The sequence below is a fragment of the Mixophyes fleayi genome, chromosome 4 (genome assembly GCF_038048845.1).
Source record: "Mixophyes fleayi isolate aMixFle1 chromosome 4, aMixFle1.hap1, whole genome shotgun sequence".
Classification (NCBI taxonomy): domain Eukaryota; kingdom Metazoa; phylum Chordata; class Amphibia; order Anura; family Limnodynastidae; genus Mixophyes; species Mixophyes fleayi.
Window position 1 is genome coordinate 110215101 of NC_134405.1, and position 13625 is coordinate 110228725.

The window sequence follows — 13625 nt, forward strand, 5'->3', positions numbered from 1 at the left end:
GCTCATCAGCCATAGGTACTTGTGAAGGAGGATGTGACATAGATTCAAAAGTTACATGACGTCCTACTCCTCTCTCCTCCGTTCTTTCTCTAAAGTGCAGATCCACTTTGTTACATAAGGAGATTGTCACGGGCACTAGGAGTTTCTTACCCGAGTTTCACCAGATGGAACTCTGCTAGAGAGGCGGGGTTATGGCACGCACCTCAAAGCAGGCAGGTGAATGATTGGAGGGACACAACAGCAGGAGAGTAGAGATAGTCTGAGGAAGTCAGCGACTTGCAGCTATGGTTAGAGGAAAGTCAGCGACTTGGAGCAGTAAACTGGAGGCTGAAAATAATGTAGACACGAGGAGTGGATGTGGATAGGTGATGGTAGGTAGAGGAGGAGTCAGTGGTCTGCGTACAGCAAGTTGTACCACTGTTGTGATGGGAAGAATAGTACTGGTGCAGGTAGGTAGCAGGGTAGTCGGTGGTCTGCGTTTAGCAAGTTGTACCACCGCTATGGTGAGAAGTCTGGTCCAGGTGTAGGTAGGTAATAGGAGAGTCAGTGGTCTGCGTATAGCAAGTTGTACCACCGCTGTGATAGGAGGACTTGTCCAGGTGCGGGTAGGTATCAGGGAAGTCAGTGGTCTGCGTGCAGCAAGTTGTACCACTGCTGTGAGAAGGAATGAGGACTTGTCCAGGTGCAGGAGAGTGAAGTTGAAAAGCAAACTGTGGCTGTATGGAAACAGCGCGAGTAGAGCAATGTCTTGTGAGGCAGAGGTGGAATGCACAATGAATAGTCTGTATGGAGTAGATGCCTTGCAGTGAGGAGAAGCTGGTCACAGCAGATATGCACAATAACGCTAAGTAGTAGCGTGAGGAGATATCGTAGCTTGAATGAAAGCTTGTCCTAAATGAAGCAATGCAGTAACACAGTCTATATGGGTACTTGTACCCTGTGCAGCAAACAACAATGGATACAACTGGTATGCGAGCAATAGTCAATAGTCAGTAGAGCATACCCAGTTGTGTAGATCCGGAATCAGCTGAGAAGTGAATCGTTGTAGCGGTATGGGAACCGCCGCTGAGTTGAGCAGGGAGCAGCGTGGAAGCTGAAGCACGAGTAGAGCTGGAAGCAGTTTGGAAACTGTACACACGAGTAGAGCTGGAAGCAGTTTGGAAACTGCACACAGGAGTAGAGCTGGAAGCAGTTTGGAAACTGCACACAGGAGTAGAGCTGGAAGCAGTTTGGAAACTGCACACAGGAGTAGAGCTGGAAGCAGTTTGGATACTGCACACACCTATAGAAGTTCACTGGGAGTGAGACTTCAAGATCAGGCCACTACCTAAGGCTGCAGGTGCCTTAAGTAGGGAGGGGTGATTGATCAATCAATCACATTAGTGGTCAGGTGTAATTGTTAAAGGGACCTGCGCATGCACAGTGCGACAGGATGGCAGACGGCCGCGGTTCAACACAGGTGTGAGCGGGAGAAATGGAGAACCACGTACCAGAGTGGAGGCACTCACACTCCGGTGAGTGACAGAGATAATAGCATCCAACGTGGTAGGGAGTTCATGAGGTGCTAATGCATCTTTAATGCGGTCTGATAGCCCCTGCCAGAAAGCAGCTATCAACGCTTCTTTATTCCATTAAAGTTCTGAAGATAATATACGAAAGTCAATTACATATTGAGCCACTGTATGAGTCCCTTGACGAAGACGAAGTATGGCCATTGAGGCAGAGGTGAGACGGCCAGGTTCGTCAAAGATCCGACGAAACATCAAAAGAAAGGCTGCATAATCAGAAAGAAGTGGGTCATTCCTTTCCCAAAGTGGAGACACCCAGGCTAGGGCTTGGCCATTCAACAGAGAAACCACATATGCCACTTTGGACCTATCAGTGGGAAAATTTTGTGATTGAAGTTCAAACTGAATCGAACACTGATTAAGGAAACCACGACACATTTTGGGATTCCCATCAAATTTGGCTGGAGCAGGTAACCCAAGTGTAGATGAAGTCACAGGGGAGGCCTGGTGTCCCGAGACTTAATCTAGGGAAGAAGCTGACACTTCTGGTGGATTAGTTGGCAATAAGTCCAAACGACCAGCAAGTGCCTGGAGACATTGCAATACTTAAAGCTGTGTATTATCCTGCCGTTCCACACGACCAATCAGATGTTGTAGCATATCCCTTGCGGAGGGCTCCACCAGGGGATCAGACATTATGGCCTGATCTTACTGTCACGGCTAGGAATATTTGTGGATCCCTAACCTCTACTTAGATGGTAAAGCAGAGGGTGGTGGAGACAGAACACGCTGGGATAAGTTCAGATGGAGAATCACAATGAAGAAATACACAGACGATAAAGTAGTGTTGCAACTTTAGTATATTGTTCAATGGTGCAACAGCAGTAATAAAAGGCATGTACAACTCAGCTGTCCTGAGCACACGGTAGTTGGGAAATAAAACAATCACATGAGTACTTCAGGTGGTAACCATGAGCAACAACATGAAAAACAAGCAATACAGTTCAACGCTGAGATGATGATCCAGAACACTTGTAACCTTGTAACACAGACAGCAATAAAGGTGAATCACTGACACAGCTTGAAAGTCCGATGAGGATAGTAAATAGACTTGGCTGATCCAGATGGAATGTGATTCACTTTAGTGGATGGTGATAGGTAATGTAACAGTTCTTGTCAGCGGAACAACTGATGTATATAAAGTCCAAGAGCTTGGTGAACTAGAGACATGCAATAGAATGTTGCTAGAAGTACAGCGTGACAATAGAAGTCCAACACACAGAGAAACGTAAGTTCCTCCCTTTGACAGAAAGCAGCTGATATCACACAGAACTTAATTAAATTCACAAACAGCAGTATGATAATAATAGCCGTGCCAGACCTAGAGCCACAGATGACCAGAACTTGACTGTAGTTCAACAGAATAATGAACAGCCGAGCAAAGCGGTAATGAATCCAATCAATATGAGCACAGTTTATAACAAGCAACTCACGACAGTTCTATGTGCAGATGAAAGTTCAATGAATAGTTGCAGCTTAGAGATGAACCATGAAATGATATTCAGCAGGGCCAAATGGAGATCAGCGATGACAGGCAATCTCGGCAACCAAATAGCATCCAGGAGACACTCAGGGAGTTAGGTATACAGCCAGAACCCACGGTAGTGTGAGTAACACGAAGATCAGGTAATGAATCCCTGATCACAAGAGGTTGATATAGTCTTCAGTAACCAATAAGCTTCAGAAGGAGGTTTCCAATTAGGATAACAGAAAACAGCTATGAAAAGGTAGAGACTCTGAAACAGGAGACAAGCACCAACATAGTTCCTTAAAGGGCAAGTCACACAGCAGCACCTAGTTATGAGAGTGGTGTGTGACAATATATTAATTATTATGTACTCTGCCAATTCACCTTTCATTTGTTAATTTGCCTGTTCATTCAAAAATGAGGACACTGAAGTGAGACGTCCACATTTACAGTTTTAGTTCTTGTAAAAGAGTTTGTCACGCTGGTGCTCATGCAGTTTCCATTTCTAGAATGAAGTCATAATTATAGAACCCTGTCCACACATCTGCCTTCCAGACTGGTGCTCATGCAGTTTCCATTTCTAGAATGAAGTCATAATTATAGAACCCTGTCCACACATCTGCCTTCCAGACTCTATGGGAGTGGTGATCTCAGCAGCATGTTTTTATGCTTACATGCCATACTACACATGTATATGTTCAGTCAGAGTGGTACTGCACTCAAAGCAATGTATAATATTGTCTTGTTGCTTCAATATTTCATTGCTTTTATGTTGGTGCTGACACTTGCAGCCTAAACATAATATTAGAAGCAATCAAATAAAATGATTACACTTCTGCATACATTTTCAATGATGCATGCCCAGTCCGTGTCAGGTCCTATCAAGGAATCCATATCAAGTGGAGAATGTGGACACCTGGTAACGCATTGGAGGATTGGTAGACGTCATGGTTTGTACAGAAATATTATTTTACTAAAGAACTGGCAATAGATCCTGGCACAGACCTATCCTTCTGTTTGTTTTCAAATGAATTTCTCATACAGGGTGAGGCTCTGACATCGCAGAGTACAGATACTGGTCATTTAAAGTTAGCAGCAAAGCAAGAAAAAGGAGCAAATCTGCTCTTGGACAGACCATGTTGTCATGCAAGAAGCGAAAAAAATTTTTTTTGCATTGGCTACTTTTAAATGTAGCACACCAGTTCTGTACAACTTTATCTTTACACAGCAAATTAGAGTTGAGCTAGCACATGCCCCCTCCTAACTCTAAATCTATCCACACTTTTTAAATCTGCCCCCACAGTGCAACATGATTTTGCCAAGGTGCAAATGTGCTCCTTTTTTGTGCTTTGCTACCAACTGTAAATGAGGGCTATTACACTTACTTGAAGGGTCGCCCTGCTTTACTTATCTCTTTATGCATGGAGAATCATAGAATGTATATTTAAAGCTTTATTGTCTAGTATAGTTTTATTATAGGATGCTGTAAATAGCATATCCCTAGGGTAAATGTAAAATAAAGTTTGTATTTGTAATAAAAAACGTATATAAAGACATAAAAGAAAAAAGTGTGTTGTCTGTATCCTTTTGAGTATTGACAATTTAAGATATTAATTAATCTTTATTAATGCAATGATAGCTATTTTTGTTTTCATTTTTAGATACGGGTGATTGACAATTCAGTAGATTGTGCTCTCTGCCTTTAATTTGCATAAATAATTCAAATATGCACAAAAAGTGAGAGAAATTTGTTTTTCCAAATAATTACCTTAATGTTGTTCAAGTTGACATCAAGAAGGAAAGGATCATTGGCTTTTATCCTCTGTAAGCTCTCTTCCACATTTGTGGGATTTGGAGGATCTTCAAATGAGGGTTTCACCTTTTCAGCTTTGACAACATCTATAAAAAAATATCTTTTTACTACAATCACATCATGCAGGTGACTCTAAAGCAGTATTGGGCACCAGGCGAGCCTTCATCTGCAGCCCCCAGCCTTCTGCTTCCAATCTAAGTTATTCCCTGCAAGAAGACACTGCAGGGAGGTCACACAGCACAACCAGTCAGAAGAGGGGGAGGTTTTAGTGCAGTGCATTCTGGACCACATTTTCTCCCTCTTTCCTCTACGGTTTCAGCTGGGCAGAAAAGTGTGGGGTGGTCTGAGGGGGATGTGAAGAGGTCAAAAGGACATGTAAGTGGAATATGGATAGGTGTAAGCGGGCATATGGTGAGGTCTGAGGGGAACGTGATGAGGTCTGAGGGTAACATGGCGAGGTCTGAGGGTAACATGGCGAGGCCTGAGAGGAATGTGGCGAGGCCTGAGGGGAATGTGGCGAGGCCTGAGGGGAACGTGGTGAGGCCTGAGGGGAACGTGGCGAGGCCTGAGGGGAATGTGGCGAGGCCTGAGGGGAACGTGGTGAGGCCTGAGGGGAATGTGGTGAGGTCTGAGGGGAACGTGATGAGGTCTGAAAGGCACGTACGTAGCGAGACCTGAGAGGCACGTGGTGAGGTCTGAGGGGACTATGGTGAAGTCTAAGGGGAACGTGGTGAGGCTTGAGGGGAACGTGGCAAGGTCTGAGGGGAACACAGCGAGGTCTGAGGGGAATGTAGTGAGGTCTGAGGGGACTAAGGTGAAGTCTGAGGGGAGCGTGGTGATGTCTGAGGGGCACGTAGTGAGGTCTGAGAGGAACATGGTGAGGTCTGAGGGGAACGTGGTGAGGACTGAGGGGAACGTGGTGAAGTCTGGGGGAAATGTGGAATGTGGCGAGGCCTGAGGGGAACGTGGCGAGGCCTGAGGGGAACGTGGCGAGGCCTGAGGGGAATGTGGTGAGGTCTGAGGGGAACGTGGTGAGGTCTGAAAGGCACATGGCGAGACCTGAGAGGCACGTAGTGAGGTCTGAGGGGACTATGGTGAAATCTAAGGGGAACGTGGTGAGGCCTGAGGGGAACGTGGCAAGGTCTGAGGGGAACACAGCGAGGTCTGAGGGGAACGTAGTGAGGTCTGAGGGAACTAAGGTGAAGTCTGAGGGGAGCGTGGTGATGTCTGAGGGGCATGTGGTGAGGTCTGAGAGGAACGTGGTGAGGTCTGAAGGGAACGTGGTGAGGACTGAGGGGAACGTGGTGAAGTCTGAGGGGCACGTGGTGATGTATAAGGGGCACGTGGTGAGGTCTAAGGGGCACGTGGTGATGTATAAGGGGCACGTGGTGAGGTCTGAGGGACACGTGGTGAGGTTTAAGGAACACGTGGTGAGGTCTGAGGGACATGCAAGGAGTTCTAATCAACCTAATAACCTACAGCAATTTGCATCTTAAAATGCACCTGTCCCATAGACACACTGGAAACAGCCATTTTGTGAGCTGAATCAATATTATTATTATTATCGTAGATTTGTAAGGCACCACAGTGCTCCGCAGCACCGTACTGTGGGAAAACAGTACATACATAAAACAGGGACATACAAAGTAGACAAAATAAATGTAGACATGAAAACAAAGGGTATGAAGGACCTTGCTCATTAGAGAGCTTACTTTCTAAGTGGTAGAGGGCACAGCTAACAAGAGGGGCGACTGTGGTTCAGAGTGGAGATTGGGAGAGTTGTGAGGGTGCATTAGTATGAATAGTGTTATTAGGAATAAGGCGGCTCTTAAACAGTGAAGGTTTTTCAAGGAGCGTCTAAAGATTTGAAGGCTGAGGGAATTCCATAAGTGGGGAGCAGCACGGGAGAAGTCTTGTAGGTGGGAGTGAGAAGTGAATATTCATGAGAATGCTTTTTAAAGCTATATCATTATATTTTATTTGGAACATTAACAGTTAGACAGTGAATTATATGGGAAATGTGAACTTTGCATACAAAGAAATTTAGTAGTCTATTATACTGAATCGCACAATATTTCTAAAAAATTAAATCAATTATACGTGGTTACATATTCATGAAAATGCAGCCTATCCATTCACTAGGTACCTGTACTTCATGAACATTGGGCCGTAAACTAGAATTGCACCTAGGTGTGTGGAGAGGTGGAAATATCTTAAGAGCTGCAGTATGTAAAAATGGAAACATCACCTCAAAGTCCAGCCTCCAATCACTTTTGAACTAGTCCTTTCAATTAAATAAAAATTTTCTTCTAAAATAGTATAGTGAATATTTGAAAGATTCAGGAATTTACCATTATTAAAGATATTTCAGTCATGGGTTTAATCTATAGTTGCCTATTCTCCCAAACAAGGGGAAGACTATTATCCTTCAAGGTGGATCGGGGAGTGTTATGAGCATTCAGCCATGATCACCGCAATCTAACCACGTTCATGAAGAAGACTACACAAAGCCTTGCTCAGGCTCAAATGTCTGATAATAGCAGGCACCTTGTAATCTGCTACAGTGTCTGTATATTATAGATTCTTACTTCTAAGATCTACTCCATCATGTCCATCTTCATTTCCCTGTGGTCTGCTGACAAAATGCTGCACTCCAAGGACAGCTGAAATACCAAGTCACAAATTCAGAATTACCACCAAAGTGAAATTATGTACAAATAATTCAATCTGCTTTTATAGGTTTACATATATTTTAACGGAATTATCTTATGTGTTTAATTATCTTGAATTATCTTATGTTTATAGACCCAAACTGATAATATAATTACCGGTATATTTTTGCTTACTTAATAATAAGTAATATGCAGATTCATCAGCTTCACTGGACATGCAGATCAGAATGCACTCTTCCACCCATCGTACATCTAGGTGCATGCCTACTCTCCACTCTCAGGAGGCACCACACACTAACAGTGTCTCAAGGTGTGCAGAAGACTGAGTATCACATGATCAGCTCACATCCACTTATGTATGCCCTATATGGTTAGGCACAACCCCAGCTGCTGTTGAAATGTCATTTGACCAGAAGTATCCACCCTCTTTAAACATGAAAGAAGGTAGAAGATCTGGGCGATTATAAAAATTCACATGTCCATTCAACTTGGTGCTTAGTTCCAAATTTGGAATGAGGACTTGACTATGGCGAGCCTCACAATCCTTTTTCCAGAAAACAGAATACTCCATTCATTCCTCCAGCTTGCAGTAGGCTGGTCAAGGATAGTGTTGCTGATTGCAACGGGTGACAGCTCTTTTATACTTTTATCATCTTGTAAAATAAAAAGTACATTTGGTTTATTTATGAAGAGCACAGAGTGCAGGTTCTTATTTTTGCCTTAATAATGGATGAGAGATTGTTGTTTTACATAAACACTATCTCTGTTTGGGTTATTGTGTAGCTTCAGCTTTATAGTCAGGAAGGATATAGTTACTTAATCGTGGTATTTAATTAGGCATGTGTTCCTCTATCTTATTAGGAGATTCACAGTAGTATTATATCAAGCGATTGCCAGGAAACACTGTGTAAATGGAGGGTGAGTGCATCTCACCTGTGTACCACTGTAATTAATCCCTGAACTCATTGCTTTTATGGGCAGCAAATATATTTCTCTTTAAGTAAAAAATAACTAATCCTTGGACTATAGCTGCTAGGCTATAGGCATTGCTACTTACAAGCGAGGTCACACAGCTCAGTGTCCGTGGCACTTGCAAGAGCTTCTTCCAGTTCTGGCTCCAAGGTCACCCTCTCTTCTGGCTGGCGGTCCATGGGTATGTGCTTGGGAACAAACACCTTACCTACGTGAATGTATAAGAAAGAAGAGGCAAGTTACTAGAGAGAATATGTAAAGTTCTGAACATTTATCGGAATCATACAAATATAGTTTACAGTGCAATATGAGCTAGATAAATTATTGATGAGCACAATGAAAACCTTTCTTTTTTCTATATAAGTAAGATGTACTACAATAACAAATGCAGCTGGCCATTAAAAATATGGTTTTAATGACTATACAAACATGTCAACTACTCTAGTGAAAATAATTCTTATTTTAGTTTATTAGTGTTTTGAGAAGATAGGAATAATACGTCAACTATTTCCTAGAATCCAGTTTGAGTATGTGATTATGACAGCTGAAGCGAACAGCATCTTTATTTGTCTATAGTAAAAACATGACTGAAGGAGAGAGAAAATTGAATCACAGAATATAAATGATTATTTATTTATGACACAAAAAGCCAATAACAATTAAAGTGTAAAAATGCCATGATCTAACACAGGTTTACCTAAATTTTAAGTGCTGCGTGCCGGGTGTCCGTAGACACCAATATACTATATAAGGAAAAATCTCCACAGCAACAGTAACCTTGTGGGGTCTCGAAAAATGGAGACTATAGCTTTGAGGCTTTGAGAAATTGACAAGAAACATGGTTTTCTTATTCATGTTTTAATTTGAATAATTTATTGTCCTTGACTATTTAATGGGTGTTATTTACTAACAGATTGCAAAATTGCAAATGTACAATATCTCATAGCAATGGACTTCAGCTCTGATCTATCTAATGCAGTGGTGGGCAACAGGCCTTGACTTGGAGCCCCAGTTCTGTGCTGCAGATCTTACTTATTCTCTGCTTTGTTCTAAAGTTCTAAAACGGAGAACAGGAGCGGCCAGCTTCCATGTCACGTGACCTCCTCATACAGCACATCCAATCAGAGGAGAAGGAGAGTCCAATGTATTCAAGTGCTCTCCTTCCTTTTTCTGCGAGCTCTGGCTGTGAAGGTAAGTATTTGTTGACATGTGTGGAGTTGTGACTGGTATGGAACTAGGTCCGAGTGACATATGAAGGGCATCTGGGGACAACTGAACGGCATGTGAGGGGCAAGTGTGTATGTCTGAGTGACATGTAAGAAGGTCTAAGTGACATGGTGATATTTTGGAGTACATGTGAGATCTGAGAGCTGTGGTGGTCTGAGAGCATGTGGGAGCATTTTATGGCAAGTGGAGGTCTGAGTATAAGTGGGGGCATTTTGTTTCAAGTATGGGTCTGGGGGTAATTGTGGCTGTTTTGGAACAAGTGGGAGGTCTGAGTGGTGGAATTTTGGAGCAAGTGAGGGGCGTGTGGGGGCATTTTTGGATGAGTGCAGAGGTAATTTTGGGTCTATTTTTCCATTCTTGAAATTAAGGGCAATGTGCAGCCCTTTTGAAAGTTAGATGGTTGTGCCTGTGGCACTTGAAATATATTTGGATGCCCATCGCTGATCTAGTGAAAATTGGATTATGGAAACAAATGTCTGACAGCAAATAAATTAAAAATATATATATTTGTTTTACTAAATGAATCTCCAACCATTCTGATTCACATCATATCAGAAACACCCCTTAGAAAGCCACAGTTATTCTAAAAACAATGAGTTGCAAAGGCTACACCCATGTGTGAATAATTATTTGGCAAAAACAAGAAAACATTCCACTATTTCCATCATAATTTGGCCAGTAGTCTCTTTGTTTTATCTCAGTTTAAGACGCAATATGCAGCTATATAAATTAAAACTGGCTGCACAATGAGGTTTGTTGGACACTGTAAATTGTTCCAATATATTATGCTGAACATTTATAGAAAATACATTCTAATTGTAAATAAAGTATATTTTTTGCTAAATAAGATTAACTGCAGATGCTTTCAATAGGTTCATATGAATGAATGAATAGAGGAGAGGCAACAATTAGGGATGGTTCTGCAACAACAGCTACTTGGGTTAAAGTCAACTCTTCACAAACAGGAGCAGCTACAATACAATGTGAAGATATTCAATGACTTTAATGCATACTGAAAACTGTAACATGAATGGAATAAAATTACACTGCTACCCATTCATCATCATCTTCATCATCCCCATTGTATCCTTTTGGGTGGTAAATGCAATAAAATTAAGCATAAAACTCTATTTCCACTAATCTCGATAATCCAAGATTCTGAATTTTGGAAAATAAGAATTTAGGGGCAGATTGAATTGTAAAAAATAATTTCCGCATAGTTTCCTGGAACGGCCGCAAGACACTATGTGGCCATTTTTTAGTGACAGTACTGGTCACTTTTGCTCGTGCCCCATAGAGGTGCTATGAAAAGTAAGCTTTACTTTTCACCATGTAAATGGAAATAAAGCGCAACTGCGATGTTCTCAGAAAAATCGCGGCCAATTGAATCTACCCTTTAGAGTTAAAAATTAAGAAAAAATAAAGTGGGAGAGACGGGAGCATTATTGTATGAAAACTGTACATGGGAAATCATCTTATATTAGACAGGTGCACACTTCTTTAAATGTGTTACACAAAAGTGGAAACCCCATTTCTGCTCCTCCACCCCTACAAGTAATAGTACTTTAATAGGGTACCTGGTAACCCCACCACTCGCTGGTTTTAGTAGGGACCCGCCACTTACATATAAATCACCTAAAACTTTCAGTTGGAACCCCTGTGTCAGATCTCCCCTGATACGAAGAGAACTGGGCAGCGCCAAAGGTGACCCACAGAGGTCTCATCTACATGTGACTGTCGGGAACTTGCTAAACAGAAAGACAGGCGGGTGTCCCAAGGAGGGTTTCCCCCAACCAAAGAATTATTATTAAGAAGGAAGAGTAGTAACTAACTGCTTAAATAAATAGAAACCACAGCAGTACTTTTTAAGTTACGTTATGTTCCCAGTGAAACATGGCCTGTGTACATATTGCTGCTTTGTCAGGCGCCGTCCCCGCACATTCACTCAGTGCCAGGGACGGACGCCTGATTCCCTGTCTGCCTGGCGTGTAGATGACGTCCTTCCACTTCGGGCAGCCGGACGCATGCGCGGTAGCGCGCAGCTCCGTTGTTAGGCAACGGGACGCTGTTTGTCGGTCAGCTGCTCGCTGGCCATCCACTGCCACCAATGAGTTCACTGCTGCATCTATTTAAGGAAGACTCTGGCGCCCTCCTGGTGCCACAGTATCAAGGTCTTTATGTCTCTTCTGCTCCAGCATTTTCTTGTGCTTCCCAGCATCCATACTGACTCATTGGCTTCTAACTTGGCTTTCCCTGACCTTCCTTGTGGATCTCCCTTTGGTGTTTACTGCTTTCCTGGTTTGAACTTCGGCTTCCTGACTACTCTTCTGCCTGATCCTATTGTACCTCGCTACCAGCACGGTCTGACCCCAGATTGCTTGACTACACTATTTCACCTATTACTTCACTGGTGGCTAACTTGGAGGGCCGCGACCTGCGTGTCTCTGTAGCTAACTCTAAACTCCCTTGCGGGGGTCCCTGGCGAAGACCAGGGGCATGTTTAGACTCCGCGCCTCCCTGTTAGCAACACAAATACCACAAAGTAATTTGATACCATGACATGCTTTAGTTTAACATTTTGTAGAGTTGAGTGAAGCGGCAAAATTTTACTTAAATTTAGTTTCATGGCAAATCAGGGCATTTTGCAAAGGCTTTCAGTTCTGTCAATACAATCTTTACGTTTTACTTTTGTTTCACCATTCCACATTGTATTGGTAAATTTATATTTTGTAGAATTAATATTCTCTGAAAAGAGATGGGAGGATGAAGTTAAATTTTTTCTGCTGTGCGGTGACGAATGTCTCGGAACACTTAAGGACACATTCCGGATGCAAAAGGTGTGAATTTTCAGGTCCGAATGAGGCAAATATTTGAGCTTTGAAAATTTCACTAGTCTATAATATTTTTAAAATACTTGTGTAACAGCTTTAATAACACGGTCCTCCCAAACCAATAAGTTCCAGCAGCAGTTTAAGACAAGTGGCACTTCAGAAGAACTGGGACCCTCTTACCTGGTGTTACTCACACTGTCTCAGAGCACAAACACAAGCACAATGGGGTATGAGAATCTTTCAAGCTCTTCTTGAATAGACAGAAACCAATGGGTAATTACAAATGTGCACTAATGACCCTGCAGAGTCGTTTTGTGGCATTATCACATTTTTTGATTGCTCATGGATCTACATGTCAAGATGGTGATGCCTGCAGGGGGAGCAACAACACTCTTCTGATGGGAGGAGCTGGGGGGGTTTCAGAGCATTCTTAGGTAATGCAGGCTGGGCGCACTCATCTCCGTCGAATTGCAAAGACATACAATGGACTTTGCTTTTTCTGGTGCACCAGAGGTTCTGGTAAATTAGTGGTCATAAAAATATTACCATTTGCCATTTTTACAGGTGCTTTTGATGTGGGAACATTCATTTATATGCAGCACATGAATACCAATGTGACAACAAAAATATATTAAAACACACAAAAGTGACAAACGTAATAATGACAGCCCCAATGTCCCTTCACAATGATTAATTTAAAACATAGATGACAAGTTGTATTTTAGGATTAAAAAAATAAAATTTTATTTAATGAAGGGGTAATTCTATAATGTTAATATAAAGGACTTTCCAGGATGCATTATCTGCTTGTCCCGAAATCCTACCGAAGAACAGTAAGACTAATTTTACCTAGACAGTGCCAAAAACAGGATTGTGGGTGTGCACCCATAAATGAACAAGGGAGGACTCAAACCAGGGTCTCCAGCAACTTTCTCTGTCACTGTTATACAGTCAGCACCCTGAGCTACTCCTCCTATATATGTATGAATACATATGAAATATATCAGAAATCTTCAGTAGATTTTCACATAAGATTTGCTAGAATTGTGATTCAACAAAAGCTGGAATTTGAAA

At 42.3% G+C, this 13625-nt stretch overlaps 1 protein-coding gene across 2 annotated transcripts in view; it reads right to left on the bottom strand.

The window, feature by feature from the left end:
- LOC142151904 (tropomodulin-2-like) overlaps positions 1 to 13625 on the bottom strand; it is a 61120-nt gene that overhangs the window by 12152 nt on the left and 35343 nt on the right. For both annotated transcript variants that reach the window (XM_075207994.1, XM_075207995.1), the window contains exons 4-6: positions 8579 to 8701; positions 7438 to 7512; positions 4805 to 4935 (exon numbers count right to left, since the gene is read on the bottom strand). In XM_075207994.1, the coding sequence (XP_075064095.1) occupies positions 4805 to 4935; positions 7438 to 7512; positions 8579 to 8701 (329 nt within the window). The remainder of the gene's footprint in view (positions 1 to 4804; positions 4936 to 7437; positions 7513 to 8578; positions 8702 to 13625) is intronic.